The 16,404-nt window shown below is 37.9% G+C and overlaps 1 protein-coding gene across 8 annotated transcripts in view; it reads right to left on the reverse strand.

Moving 5' to 3' along the window:
- The window catches only part of TRAF3 (TNF receptor associated factor 3), a 69,894-nt gene that overhangs the window by 11,890 nt on the left and 41,600 nt on the right, over positions 1–16,404 (reverse strand). For 5 of the 8 annotated variants that reach the window (XM_071426406.1, XM_071426405.1, XM_071426404.1 and 2 more), the window contains 5 exons: positions 15,666–15,833; positions 11,347–11,427; positions 8,603–8,677; positions 6,722–6,814; positions 2,163–2,303 (listed from right to left, as the gene is read on the reverse strand). In XM_071426406.1, coding sequence (XP_071282507.1) covers positions 2,163–2,303; positions 6,722–6,814; positions 8,603–8,677; positions 11,347–11,427; positions 15,666–15,833 — 558 coding nt within the window. The remainder of the gene's footprint in view (positions 1–2,162; positions 2,304–6,721; positions 6,815–8,602; positions 8,678–11,346; positions 11,428–15,665; positions 15,834–16,404) is intronic. The other 3 variants (XM_071426408.1, XM_071426409.1, XM_071426411.1) reach the window with 3 other exon arrangements.

Genomic DNA, 16,404 nt, shown 5'->3' on the forward strand with positions numbered 1-16,404 from the left:
CCCTGATACAATGGGATTACTCACATGCTTCCATTTCCATATGAAAGACTGGACACTGCATGTGAAAGTTCCTCTCTACATGACAGCAGCCAAAAGAAGTATCACACACCCTTGGTAAAAACACTTTCCTTAGAGACCAATATATAGAAAACTCATCTGAAAACAAAACATCTCTAGGCTGAGGTTCCTGCCCGTGCCCAGACTCCCTTGGTGCATTTACACTGGTTGTGTCAGATGCCTCACAGTGCAGATGATGCTCAGTGATGCTGCTGCCACTCCCCAGCCAAAAAGGTCACCTGAGAGCCAATACTGGGGCTGTACTAGACATCAGGAGCATTTGTAGGACTTGGGGGACTAAGCAAATACCCCTTGCTCAGAGCTGAACTGGTTAGTGCAGTATCTGTGGCTCCCAGGTAACCACAGCTGCTCAACACAACCCAGGGAAAGAATGGCTCACAAAAGGTAACTAATTCCTTCCACTCCTGGTGGGCAACACAAGGAGGCTGATCATGTTGTCCAGGAAAAAACAAATTGAGGCATGTTTCCAGGATATCCTTAACAATCAGACTGAACCAGGAAATTCAGCTAAGTGGAAGGAAACAGGCTGAAATAGCATTGAAATACAGTTTGGCTTAAAATAACTAAATTGAAATAGCTGGCAAGAGGAAGTAAAGAACAGGAGGGAAAACAAAAAAAAAAAAGAAAAAAGAGCAAAACATTTTCTCCAGTACTTATTACCACCACAAAGCCACTTGTTGGAATTTGCTGCTTTGTAGTGGTTTGGGGTTTTCTTTTTTCCTAAACCAATCACTTGAAAATTGATTTTGCTAACACTTACAGCTCAAGGAAAAAGATATTGCAATCTGTCATTTAAGACAATAATGAAAAACTCAGATCCATGATTTCTCCATTTCCACTCTCACTGCTGGCCATTGAGACAGCATGTGTAAGAACTTCAGGCTTACAAATTAACTTACCTCCTGGTAGATTCAATCAGCAATATCAGTACATACAAGGATTAGCTCCCCAGTGTCAGAATGCAATATTGCAGGCAGGCAGCCATATCCCAGACTATCATCAGACAAGTAACAATGACTAAGGCAGGCTGAGCTGGTTACTAAGTGGGCAGGTCATGGAAAGAAATTACTGCTATAAGGAAAAACGTTGCAGTTGCTAAACTTGAAGGTTTCCTTATAGACCATCATCAAGGGTCTCCAGGCCCTGAGCTCCTCAATGTGCCACCCTTTGAACCCTTTTAGCCACACACTGGTTTGGGTACCTTTATCTTTCTTGAGTTATCAACATTTGCAGTTTAAATGTGAAGTGAATAGTAAGTGAAAAAGAATTTTATTTCCATTCCTTTAAGGTGGATGCTATAACAAGTATCTGATATTCTAGCAGCAGACATACTACATTAATGTGTAAATGATACCTCCACAATTGCTTGCTAAATACCTCCTGAGGTTTCCCTTATTGTGGTTAGTGTCATGCAAGCTAATACAAATTCCCAGCACCCAATTGCAAGTCAGCTTTGAATACAGAGCAAGGAATTTCAGCTTGGGCTAACCACCATGCTAGGGCATCCTGAGGATTTCTAGTTTCATGCTGGCTTGTGGCCAGGTTATTCAAAACATAGAACAGGAAACTCAGACCTATCAGCAAAGGAATAACTAGATAAATTTTCCTCAGAAAGACAACAGTAATCTGGATTTTAAAAAAGTGTATTCAAATGCATTATGCTATATTTGAATTAAATCCACACCAGACTGTTCTCACTCATGATTTGTATTTTTTTTTAATATCAGCAAGTAGAAAAGGAATATATGTAATATTCAACAATTTTAAGGTGCTAATCTTGTCCTTCAGTGGGACTTCCTTAAGCAGTTTAAGTAAAAAAAAGATTATTCTTCATATAAGATTTCTATTTTGTTTTCAATCTTTTCCCTTTTGAAGCTTTTTTTGTTTTGTTTTGTTTTAACATAGGCTAGGCAATTGCAGTGGTTTACACAACAAACCAGAAAAAAAAAAATCAGAATGGCTCTCTAATAATGTAAAATATCTCCCCCCACTTTTTATTATACCACCTCACTTCACAAGTGTAAAGGCACAGAACAGAAGCTACTGCCATTTCTGCTTTAATGGGGAGAGTCTGTATTTCTTACCTGTAAATGAAGTATTTTAGATTCATTATTCCGCAGCATTTCCTTCTGTCTTTCAATTTCTATTTCAAAGCTACAAATCTGATTATGTAAAGTTTGTATACTCTTGTTCTTTTCCAAACTTTCATTCTGGAGCAAGGCCACCTGGAAAAAATTCTACAATTACTCCTGCCAAAGTTTATCAAAATACTAAAATAGCTATGTTATTTTAAAACTATCTTAAACACATGAAAGGGATAAGATCCTAATAAAATCTCTCTCCATGTATTGCAAATAAATAAATAAAACCCAACCTTCTGATAGCTATTTTTGCACTTCCAATGTATGACATTGGTACAACTTTGGCTTAAGAAAGTGCAGATGGGACACGAAACCAGCAAAGAATTTGTGTCTAAATGTAACATTTTCTTTATGCACTTGTTGTTTCATGGCTTGGTTTCCTGGTTTCCACCAACTGACTTGGGAGTTGCTTGGAGTTTGGAAGAAACAACTTGATTCACTCTGAATTGGTGTTAAGAACTCGAGCCCTGCACAGAAGGGACACCAGAGACAAGCTGAGCTGGCTGGATCAGGGAACACTAATCTTCTTCACCTACTCCAATCTGTCCTCACATATAGCAAATTTAAGAAAAAATATCTGCATGGGACTGACTTGGCTTAAAAGAATGTGATGGCAATGAAAACTCTTGAAATGAATGAATATAGAAGGGATCCATGCATTTGAAGGACAATCCAATGGTGCCTACTAGTAGAAAAGACCAAAGAACTACAGGCTGTGGATTACATTCTCTCTCTGTACTGATATTTTATGGATTTATTCATTAGTGACTCATTCTGTTTTTAAAACATGAGCATTGTTAAAAGAATATCATATTATATATCTCCTTGGGGATGAAAGTAATACAGTAAATATTTTCTGTCATACTGCTTAGTGCTTGTTCATTAATGTGGTTTGGAGAAGGGGGCTGCTTGGTGGTGGTGCATTGCTTTTTTGAGAAATGCAGTTTTCCCCCAGGCAAGATCATTCAGCAGCAAAAATGCAGAAAACAAACACTTGGCACAAGATGATGTTTGGACATGCCCTGACTATTCCACAGATAGATCTTCAAATGGATATGACACAGCACCGTTTCAGACCCAAAAAGTCTTGATGAATGTTTCACATCAAGACCAATTACTTGGATGTTTCATGGTCTCAAAAAAAAAAATCTACTCCTGGCCTCTATTACAGCTGCTAGTTTGAGGTTAAGCTATCTTCACCTCTGATGTGGGTGCCACTGCAGAATTCCATCCCCCTAACTGGCCTCTAATCTGACACCATCACCAAATCCCTTATGTGTCACTGCATTCCTAGCAGAACCCAGCCTGTTTGAAAAGGTAATTCATCTCAAATCTCTGAACCTAAACTAGACAAAGGACTGTCAAAGTCCACAGGCACTCAGCAAGTTCTTTAGGTGGGGCCCAAAAATAGAGAGATACCATAATATATGTGTGGGTGTCTACTTTTCAATATAGTGCAATGCAGTACATGTGCACATACACGCACAGGTTGGTTCTGCACTTTATACATGGAAAAACTGGCAAAAGAAACTCAACAGAAATGAGACTAAGCTAAGTTTGTCAGTGCAGAGAGAGAAGCAATACTGAGACTGAAGGAATGCCTAGGTATCAGAAAAAATTTAAATTTAAACCAGTACCTCTGACTCCCAGATATTTAAGATCTGCTGGGTGGATGCTTCATTTTTTTGCATCGTCCATTTCCATAATGAATCAAGAGTTCTTTAGTTAATTGTGATCTTTACATTTCCCTTTTCTCACTGTTTCCTCCCCAGGCCTCCCAATCACAAGGCAGTTATGGGCTGGGTCACTGAACATTGCACTTCCATTTTGTGTACAAGTTATAAAATGTGGGCCTGTTTTGTACTGAGATTTTTCCACGCAGCTTGACAGAATACAAGAAAAGTAGAATTATGTCCTGCAGTCCTTAATCAGACAGAACTGTCATTGCTAAGTCAGCAATTGTAGTTTGGCTGTGATTTGTGAATAAAAAAAAATTTAACACTAAATAGTTTCCTAACTATTGTTTCAACATAAGTCTTTGGAACTTCAGTTTAAAAAAGGGTGAAGTAAACACAGCATCTAATTACAAATTGCATCAGCTTCCTTTACTTAGCTGGCATATTTGAAATATTCCTAGGAAAAAGCATGCTCTTATTCAGCAATTTTGCAAATTAAGCTGTTGCTTATTGTTGCTTACTAAAGAAGAATGGAAAAAACCATATGCCACAAGAAACTGTATTCAAACAGGTTCCATACTTAAATCTCATATAAAAAAAAAAAACAAAACAGTTTATACCAGTTTTCTGTAAGAATGTGATGAAGCCACAAAATTACTTTCAACTAATTATTTCCAACATTACAAAACTGTGGGAGTTCAGTCTGCAATTCTATGCCATCACAGAGGGGAAAAAAGCACTGAATTTTAATTCCCCCCACCAAGTTTTGATTCAAGATTTTACATCTGACCTTCTCTTACTACTCTTTGTCAGCAGCACCATTCAATACCAAACTCCTAACTTAGCACAAGCTTTGCAGCTCTGAAGACTTCCAGTTTGCCTACTCCACGTGCACTGTTAAAGAATGTGGTCACTGGGAGGAGAGAACCCCTCCACAGAGACAACCCCAAATGAAATCTTGACCCTATACAAACTAAGAAGACTTCCACTGGCTTCAGCAGGGCTAAGATTTCTGAGATAACCACCAGCCAATTTGACTTGGCACTGTTGTTCTTCAGTGCGTTGATTAATTTTTTCCTCAAAGAAGAGCACAGCAATGAAGTTACAAATCATTTTGTTACCCTTCCCTAAAATAAAGTCACTGACATATGACATGTGGTTAGCTATTCTGGTAACTTGGCACTGGCTTGGGATTTCCAGTGATTCAACTCTTTATTATGAATAGGAAGAAGTCTATAAAGCAGGAAGTAAAAAGAAAAAAAAATGGACATATGATGATAAGCAGTTTTGTCTTAAATGAAAGTTGAAACAAAAGTTGAGCATAAAACAGTAGTGAAGTGTATCATCTCTAATGTCTGTAAGAGGCAAACATAGAACCACTGGGCATTTTTTAAATGACAAAGCACCTCTCAGGACATTGAGAAAAGCAGAACATGATCTATTCTGCAAGTCACAGGGAAAGTGGGTTTTTTCCTATGATGTGAAATAAATTGTATAATTTTCATCAGACTAATGAAAAACGAACTAAGGATATGAATCTGTATCTCTCAAAACTGAAAAATGTAAAGTTCCTACACTGACAAAGTTTCAGATGCAAAAGCAAACTTCAGTAATCTTCTGGATCCTCAAACTAAGACCTACCTATACACGAAGAAAAATTGTATCTAAAAAAATCTGTATTAGAACTCTGCCAGGTTCAATGGCTTCCTTAAGAGGCTTCAAGGTGAAAACCAAACAGTTCAGGAACGACCATGCAGAAGGCAAAAAACATTACACTGTTCCAGTTAATGTCTGCTTTAAAACTAGAATTCCTGCAACTGCATGATCTTGCTGGAGACCCAGGCAGAAAAGATCTCTGTAGGCCAAGAAGGGAATGTGCTTTCTAGACAGAGTTTGCTTGTGATCTGCTCTGAGATGACAGAAATCATATCCTAAGTGCCACTGAGCTTACACTGGAATTGCTACTTGTGAACTCAATTGAGAAAAGTCTGAAGGGGGCTCCTCACTCTTGTGCCTGCATTTGTAGAATACTTTGGTAATTCTGGGATCTTCTTTCCCCTAAAATTACAGAAACATTAGTTTGATGTCTATGTAAGACTTTTTCAAAAGAATTTAAGAAAACAGCAATTTGCTCTGAAATTTTGCATTTTTTAAATCAAAGGCTTGAATTTTATTCGCAGAACATGTGGTTAAGTCATTCAAGCTTATTCACAAGATCATAGCTGATACAACTCCCAGCATCTCCCAAATCCCAAACAATTTAAAAACTGGAGTCCCAAGGAAACACTGCAACATGAACTTCATGCTGGTCTAGCACTAAAGCAGACATCATCATGCCCATGAGTTACAATATATTTAGTTTACTTAACCTGTGCAGGTCTTTAAGTTTGGAGAGCAAGAACAAAAATAAATAAAGTAAATAACCAGTTTATTACACACTTCTGAAGTTATGTCAGGAAAAATGATGAGGTAGCAAAGATACAGCTCATAGTGCTGCCATGGCTTTCTGAACTCTCTGTTCTGTAAGAAGGCAGCTCAGAGAGGAAATATAACACTGGACTGTTTATTTATCTGAAGGAAGGAAGTGTTTTAATTAAGTTATCAATGAGGAAAATTGTCCATGGAGTTGCGAAGCCAAGTTCCTCACAGCATTTTATTATATAACAAAGGTACAAAAATATGCTAAATGGCTTGGTAGCTTTTGAAGCCTACTAGTGCTTTAGCTGTAATGTTGAACAGCTGTAAAACAGAAAAAAAGCGCTTCTTCCAGTACTTGTGTATGATTTAAAGAAGTCAATGAAAATTAGAAGTGAGTAGAAGATATACCTTATTTTCTAGAGCATTGCTCCACTCTTTCAATAAGTTAACATGCTGCACTGCTGAGCTGGCTTCATGTGCTTTAATTTGTTGGTTTGTTCCCTGTGACAACAAAGAATTTATACATTTTAGCCAATTCCACTTCTTTTAAACCTACAAAGAAAGAGTATATAAAGACATCGAACCAACACTACATATTTTGGTTCACAGGTGCTTGTTGCAGAACTGTAGCGAGGAGGGAAATCTACTTGGGAATTTACAAAAATCAGGAATACATTTAATATAGCAAGTTTTTTATACAACTGCTATGTATCTCCATCCAGTGTGCTTGATAACTCAGAAACAATAAAGATGAACAAGAATTAGAAAATGAGTTGTATTTTAGAGCCTTTTGTGTAGCTTAGAACTAAACAAAGCACAATAAAACCCTTGAGTCATATAAAATCTGAAACTTCCAATTCCACTGACTGTAATTTAAAACTTCCGTTCCATTTCATGAACAGCTTCATAAGCATTACATTTTCCTTCAGCTGAATATTAAAGACAAATATTTAAGATAAATTTATCACTGGAAACTGCCAGCTTTATAAACTACACTGAGAGTTATTACAAAACCTATTTTGTCACGTTAAGATGTTACCATGATTGTTCTGTGATACTCAGATATGCTGCCTCTGCACAACCTATAAGTGCTGTTACAAATAATCACTATATAGTTTACAGAACACACATAGATTATATACAGAGTACATAAGATGCAGACCACATTACTTACTTCATTTGTATTGTGCTGCTTACACCTACTTCAGTAAGTGCTTTGCAATGCAGAGAATATTAACTTTGATGGTAGATAGTGCTGCAAAGCAACTGAAAGGGTTTCAATGATCCTCAAGGTATGTACTCTATATAAGGTACTAAAAATATATATGTGGATATATGTACATATATGCACACATATACATACATAAAATGAATGGCAATACGTACAACATAACAGTGGGCAGGCTTACAGCATCGATCACTTCTACCTCTAAGAGCATTACTGGTAACACTTAAAAAGATGAATGCTCACTATTTAAGAACCTGGAAATACCTGCAGGACATCATCTATAGAGATGTGTTGCTCCTCAGTGAGTCCTTGTCCTTTAAAACAGCCATGGGCTAACAAAGGAATCATTCTATCAGATAAATGCCATTTTTTCCTGTCAGCAGTTTCTGAAATGTCCTGACTAATATTTTCATTGCATAAGCATCCAATTCCCCAGGATTTATGGTAAGGGAAGCAGAATATTGGAAGAAACTGGAATAATACTACTGGAACTAAACTCTCAGGTTTTACTTTATTTTTTTAATATTGCAGGGATTGCCAGGATTAAAACCTAAAACTTTTTTTAAAAAATAAATTTCATGCTTTGATTATACACCTGTGTGCACACAGACATATTAATGCACATAAAAATACATGTTTTAAGTGTGCTAACCTACATGTAACCTCAATTAAAAATATTAAGACACACAAATGAGAGAAAATATAAACATACTTGGTTCAAGAAAATGCTTTCATAGAAACAACTGAAGTTACTAGTCTATTCTCTGAAGAACTAAAGAGACTTTCCTCTTATCCTAAGTTAACAAGTTCTTCAAATGGTTCATATTCCTATTTCAACAAGATACACCTAACAACTGAACTCACAAACCACTGCAGGAATGTGTGGGCTTTTCATGTTGATTATTTTAAAATGCAAAATCAAACATCTCCTGTATAATCACTTGGTGCAACTGGATGATTTTCTTAACTGAAACTAGAGAAGCCCAGAACTTTCATGTCAAAGAATTAGGTTCTATTTGCAGACTTTCATCAATTGGGAAGTATAATTGTTATATACTGACCTGAAAAGTGCAGCCATAACGCTTAAAACTACAGGTACTTGGGGCATTAATACATTCTGACAAATGTGCATTCAACTGCAATAGGAAAAAAATGTGAGTTTTGGCAAAAAGACTTTTGCATGATAACATAAAGGGCAGAGGTTATCAGGTTTGTATTGTGTGCCATTTGCAGAACATACAACACACATGTGTATATTTTCTCCAGTCTGGTCTCAAGTGCTAATTCTGTATATACACATATGTAAACCACACACACATGCCAATACAGTATACAGTGTGATACATTTAATATACAGTGAAACTTCTACCAAAGACTATTTCAATGGGCAACCCAATTTAAAAAAAAACCAAAACAAACAGAAAGAACATACTCTATAATTGTTTGATTTCATTTGACTTTAGTGAATGGCTCATCTTTTCTCAAAAAGTGATTTTTTTTTTTTTTACTGGTGCTGTGAGCAAGTCTTAAGATCAGTTTCACTGTAGTAAAGTACATTTTTTCTAATCCTAATTTCACGAGGAACCAACTTTTCAAAACATAACATGCAATTCTCCATGCCTAAATTTAACAGTTAAATTACACAAAAAAGACTAAACAAGTACTGCATGAAACAGACAAAGAGTTTTAGAATAGGTAGTTAAGTAACTTTTTAAAAATGCAGTACACAGGATTAAAACTGATCAGTAAAATGCCTGCATTTTTCACAGATTGAGATTTAGTCCAATATCTTGGATTATTACAAGCACAGACTACTTTTGATTTAAAAGTAAACCAATTCACAGAAGCATATACATATACATGGACAGCAGCAGCACAGATGGCAGCAGCTGGATGCAAACTGCCTAAAAGTTGGAGCAGAGAGACATTTTTGGAAAGGACAGCCTAACAAACACTCTCCTTTCAAAAACAGAGTCTGCAGTTTGTATTTCCCACAAAGCAGACAGGAGCCAGAGCCTGGCTCCTCAGCTGGCATCACTCTTTTGGGCTGCAGAATCTCATCTGAAATTCCCACACCTTAAGCCCCACGTGACTCAGCTCATCCACCTCCCTGGGAAGAAGTGGTGAATCAACACTGCTCTCAATGTGTAGCACTGGAACAGACAAGAGAGTCTGTAAAATCTCATATTGACATGCCATCAGTCACTCATCTCCGATTCACAACTACTGCATTCTAAACACTACCTGGAGAAATTCACAGTATCATTTCAAAAGACATGTAGTGGAGGAAAAAAAAGAATTAAGAAAGGGACATGTGGTCCAACAGGTTTTACAAGAACGCCATGTTTTTCAACTTCTGAAAACCAGAAGTCTGCCAAGGAGTTATGAATTAAACATGAAAATTGCCTTTTATTCTACAGTAAGATATCCACTTGTACACTACAGAATTTTCTCAAACTGTTAGGCAGGCATTTTCCCATTTTCTGAATTAGACTTCTTGTCCCTAATCATGCAACCAAGAAATACATAGATTTTCACAGTATTAGAAAAAAAAAATTAAGCAACATACAGCAACAGATGATGCAGGGCAAAGGGCTGTTTAAAGTTCTGTTCCTACCCATGGTTTCAAACCCCATTCTGACTCTGTGTGTAACAACTCAGCCTTTAACGGTGCAGCCCTCACAAGCACTCAGACACACCTCTTCTGAAAGTAACTGCTCAAGTCAGGCTTTAAGAATAAGCCAAAGTGCCCCAGAAGCAGGAGCTAATCTTGGCAGTAAGCACTGGTAGGGTTGGCCAGTGTAAGTATTTTCTCTTTTCTTAACAGCTCAATTTCTCTTAATAAATACAATATCTATCATATATTTTGTATTTCATTATCTTGGAGGAAAAGACTGCATTAAACTTTGGCAGGAGTCTTATGTGCCTTCTGCACTCTGCCACAATTAATAATTTACAAGTGCAACTAAAAAATGGTATGAATCCAGCTCGGGAAGTAAGTAGCAGAGGAAAGAGAAAAGCTCATCCTCAGATCAGAAACTTCACTTTCCTTAAAAGAGGCTTACTGAGTGATGAAGACTTCAGTAAGTTCTTCTCTATCCTTGGCAAGTTCTACTTTAAGGGAAAAATTAAGTACCTCAATTTTGACAGATGCTACTTTTATCTTTTCATGTACAAGAACATGGATCTCTTCAAAGCCAGGCTTAAATTTTTTTAATCTATGTATTATTGGAAGCTTCTACACATCAGAAGAAACTTTTATGCATTGTTGCATCTGCTGTTGGAGTGTTGTACTCAACCTTAATCTTACACCATTTCTCTAAGTATCAGTTACTATTTTCCCCCTAAAATTTAATAGATTTAATAGCAATTTAAGTTTTTCCATGAAATTACACATCTGTACGATTTTTGTAGTCTTTACTAACTCTTGTCAATGTGGACTGAATTTTAATTGTGCATTTTTATTTTAATATAAGCTAACAACCCCAAGATGCTGCTCTGTGGTGCTGAAACAAGGGAAGGGCAGGGGGAGAGCTAGTAAAAACAAAAGCAAGAAGGACATGCGCTCATCTTGGACAAGCCAAGTGTAATAATGACTCAAAATTAAGAAACTGTTTCTTTTAAATAGGTTTTTCAAGAAATCATTTAAAATATTTGAGTGTTATCACACTTAACTGTGTGGTAGAAAAAGCTTTTCCTTAGATCTCACATTTTAACAAGGAAATGGCTTCTGGCAAAATTCTTGCGAGATCTTACTAAAGACATTATTTAATTTTTCAGCACAACACTGGGCATGACTTCTTACCTCGCTCCTCATGAGTGTTTTAACACTACATTTATGAGGACATGAAACCATGACACATGGGCAGTCTGTATCTTCATGTTTCTACAGAGGAAAAAAGCAAACAAACCACAAATCAGACCTTACTCTTTAATTAAGGGAGGACTTACCTGCAAAGAAAAGCATCCTACAATAATTAAAAATCCCACAAGATTTTTTCAATGTTATTCCCAGTTGCACAGTTACAGAACTGCAATTGCTCAAACATAATTTTATACTTATACTTTTTTAGGTGTTGATATGCTGAAGCAAAACCAAGGGTTTCCTCATGTTCTCCCATGCAAAGCAAATCAATTTGTTTACCATTTTATAGGTTTTACTACATACAATGAAACAGCAGTCAAAGTCAAGTTTTAATCCCCAACAATTACTCACAAAATTGGACATCTTTAAGAGAAAGCAGAACCAGTCTAGATGTCCTTTCTAGTGAGGGCATATACTGCATGGAAAAGTTCATCAGAAATGTACACTGCCCACTCTTAGAGATTATCTTTCCTGTGTATGGATAGTCCCTTCCAATTCTTTTCTAATTTTGATTCCCAAATACCTGATATTAAGATTCACTGTTATACATCATGATGCTGGGAAGGGATTTTAACCTGAACCCAGATGACAGGTATCTCAGCCTAGCTGTCAAATGCTACCACCCCAGTGAGGGAAGAAAGTCAGGCCCAAGAAAACTGAATTTTCATTTCCTCTTCATTCTCTCAACAAAATGAAAAATCTGTTTCTCGTCAAGTGACACGTCCCATTCAACTTGAAACACACTGCTTCATTTCTGGTACTTAAGAAAAGCAAAGGAAACAAAGCTCTAGATTTACAAGCTTATTAGAAAGGGAAGAACAAATAGCATGCCCTTTTTGTCCAGTAACCAGGTCTATTTTTTGAAACAAAACCGAGAAGTAAAGGAGATCTGATCTCCAAGATGTGCAAGGCCTTGGTCAGAATTCTGGCATAAATCTGGCACTGTCTGAAGTTGTGTATCTTCTCCTTTTAGAGCAGGCCATCAGATGCTGTCCTGAGCCACCTACCCTGCCATGCTCCCCATTCACACTCACTCACTTGGGCTGTGGCACAGTCCCAGTGACAGGGACCAGGGAACCCTCAGCTCAGCCAGAGAGCTGGGACAGCTCCTGAGCCACCTTCAGTCCATCCCCACCAGGGTACCCAGGCAGGAGCAGTGCCAGCTCCTCTCCTCAGAGCAGCCTGCCAGGGTGACAGCAATGCTCTTCTGACAGAGGAGCTCCAAAGCACCACTCCTGCTCAGAGTCAAGAGCTGGACCTGGGCCTCTCATCCTGAACACACCTGGAATTGTGCTGAAGGGAGACATCTCACACAACCACGTGGCTTCAGGAGCCTAATGTCCTACACACATCCTTATTTATTTATCAACTACAAACCCAGACAAGTATTACTCCCTTCTAATGTTCATTCTCTAATTTTAATTCCCTAGCCCTGCTCCCTAACCTACCCAAACCATCTGACAAAGGCTGTGACACTGAGTCTTTGGATCATGATAAGAAGGCAATATGGAACTTCTCAGCATTCTCTCCTGGTTTCCTCCTTGCTCCACATCCCAGTGTCCACCCACTGAAGCCATGGCAAGCCTTTCCAGGAACTTCAGGAGATACCAGAGTAACCCCAGCCCAGTGGCAGAACTCTCTCCCTCCTAGTCTCAATCCACCCAGTTGAGCACGTAAAGCCAAACACCAAATCCAGCACAAACCACAGGTGACAGCACATGCAGGGCTCCCAGCACAGGTGAGGGCAGGGCAGGATATTAACACAGCTCTCAGAAGAGCCAGTGCCACATTAGGAACATGTCTGGCTCCAGAGCAGTGACAGGGAGCAAAGGTCATCCCCAACATTACCCCAGTCAGCTCAGCTGTGTTTCAGACCACAGGGCAGAGCCCAGGGTTTCAGGGAGGAGCCCAGGCCTGAAACAGTGCTGTCTTTCCAGACCCCTGTCATACTACTGCTGTCTAAGTATCTATGTTACAGGACAAGCAATTCCAAGCAGCTTTGTGGATTATACACAGAAAAATACAGTAATCCAGGAGCATTTCATACTACTGATTTCCATTTTAACAATGCACAATCTTTATCTGTCAGGAGGCAGAGGATGGAAAAGGTAGGTTTGTCACAAAAAGAAACCCTAAATTTTTAGATGGTTTGAACAAAGGACATTAGGAGGCAAAGTCACCAAGTGAGCATGCAGGCAAGACAAATGCAATCTAAAAAAGCTTTCTACTAACATTGCTAACTTGTTGGAGTCTGCCTCCAGCCACGGGGATTTCCTACCCCACCAGTCACGGGATTCTATGAAGACATGAACCACATGTTCTCCAGTAAAATTTTTTGTTTCCATTTGCATACCTTTTTTCTCAGTCTGCTCCCCCTACCTCCGTTTTCAGTTCAAGTCACTGAGGCCAGCTTCAGTCATTATTATATTAGAGAAAATTCTAGGCTACAGAACCCAGAGATGAACTCAAGCTCATCTCTAAAATCCAGTTTTGTCAATGGGGTGACAAAACTCAAATGAGAAGTCAAAAGAAACCTTACAGTACCTTAAGGGGCCTACAGAAAGCCAGAGAGGGACTTTTTTTACAGAGGCATGTAGAGATAGGATAAGCGAGAAGAGCTTTAAGCTGATAGTGGGCAGATTTAAATTAGATATAAGGAAGTTCTAGACTGTGAGTGTGGTGAGGCACTGGAACAGATTGTCCAGAGAAATAGTGAATGCTTAATCCCTGGAAGCATTCAAGGCCATGTTGGATGTGATTTTGAGCAACTTGGTTAAGTGGAAGCTCTCCCTGCCCACAGCAGAAGAGTTGGAACAAGAATGATCTTTAAGGTCCCTTCCAAGCCAAACCATTCTGTGATTCTAAGATTCAAACACACAGTGTCATTAAGCTTCTGATTCTTATTACTAAAGTATAGTGAGACAACATTTTATCAGGACACAACAAAGAAGCCCATCTGCATTTCTATAACCACTGAACTTTTAAAAATCTAGGAAAAAGCCCCAAAAATATCAGCCAATCCAGTTTGCAGAACATAGTTAAAACTCACTGATTCTGTCTGTTAAGACACCATACATTTTTTAATGTCACTTTTTCCTCATGCCAATCCCCACTTAACCATAATTCTGGGAGAATAAAATCCCTAATCTACCTAAATACACTTCACCTCTGTATCAGAATGTACAAGAATAAATAGATAAATAAATAGGGCAGACCTTATTTTTTTTTGTGTATTTTCATGTCTCAGCCACCTTATTCTAGGTAAGGCACAGTTATTGAACTACCAGCCCCTGCTAGTGTGCACTCAAATAACAGAGCCAAATCTAAACCAGAACTTGGCAAATTTCTACCTATGCCTTTTTGTAACAACATCTCCAAGCAAAGGACATTTCTCATCATTGTCAGACTTCACCTAACAAACAACACACAAGAACAAAAATGAGAATAAAATTTCATCACTCTTACTGTAGTAAGAAGGTGTGAGATCCAAAACCATCAAACTACAGAAACTAAGTAGACAGAATTTTAAAAAGAATATTAAAATCATACCAAGATAGATTCAGCATAATATCTTTCCATGTGAAATAACATAAACACAGTCAGGTTAAAATTCTATGTGTAATGAATGTAAGCATGACTTTCTCAACCTCTGCTCTGCAATTCTAACCCTCAATATGCTGCCTATCACACAAGCTACTCTGATGCCAAGAACAGCAGTAACTCATCCTAGGCCTGTCATGTACCACTGCTGGTTATGCCAAGGTACAATTTGCTTTTCCATTCTTCCTTTCCTCTCATAGGACAGAATTGGTTTTGCATTCTTCCCTTTCTCCCATAACAGATCACACAGCACCCAAGACAGATTACATAGAAGATGCTATTTTTCCAGTCAATTGCAATTCTTATGCTTTTCTTGCACAATATTTGATTGTCATTATAGTAGTTGCATTTATTATCTAAATTGTAAAAAAATCTAAAAAGCATAGCAAAATTAACTTCAGTATCAATATCAGGCAGTGGATCTGAACTTTTTAAAATGCAGTATCTGAACATCAGAATAAAGAAAATATTTCCTATTCAATGCACTTTTTTTTTCCAGGAAAAAGACATGTTTTGAAAGTCAGCCTATTTTCTTTTTTGAATTATTAATTCTGGCTGAGGGGCCAAAACTCTTTTGCCAGCTACAGAGAAGGACAAGAAGAGTTGTTATTACTACATTAATGTAGGGAATCTTGTATATACACAAGAAAATACTGCACCTGCAACATAATCATTGGGACTTGGCTTTTACAGTATTTACAGGTTGTCTCCCGGTATTTACAGGTCTTCTCTACATGGTCTGGCAAATCTTTTCTCAGTATTTTTTCTTTGCAATCAGCACGAGGACATGGGAGTTCTTCAAACTGACAATCAGTCCTCAAATGCATCTGAAAGATTTAAAAAAAAAAGTCAATCCAATTAAGTTTTGTGCATGTCTTCCGTCCTTTGAAGACATCCAACATTAAATAACTTCAGAACCAAAGTAAGGAGAGTTATTTTGTGAACTGCATCACACAAGAGCATACACTGACAAATCTACTGAGGAATACATTTCTGACTGTACAGTCCCTTTACCTGGACAGCTGATTTCACTGCATTACAGATGTACATGAGCTACTCCTACACCAAAAGCATTCTAACACAGCACAAAATGCTACACAGGCTATTTAAAGAAAAAGTAAGCACTCTTTTTAAAGGTATATTATTCCACATAAACATAGATGCTGCTTTAAGTTGTTTAGGTACCTGAGCTTGCTCACTCAAAGCAAGAATCTACACATCTCACTGCAAACTGCTGTGCAGCCACACCACACAACTGTTGAATTACTGAATTACTGCTATCTCATGCCTTCACCAAAACAGCTACAGCTTATTTTACACAACTCTGGAGAAGCCAAAGGTTTAATTTCATGCATAAACACCACATGAGAGGATTAAGATAAATAAAACACACTAAAA

Source organism: Agelaius tricolor, unplaced genomic scaffold, assembly GCF_023055355.1.
Source record: "Agelaius tricolor isolate 1412-34295 unplaced genomic scaffold, bAgeTri1.0.p SCAF_5, whole genome shotgun sequence".
Lineage (NCBI taxonomy): Eukaryota > Metazoa > Chordata > Aves > Passeriformes > Icteridae > Agelaius > Agelaius tricolor.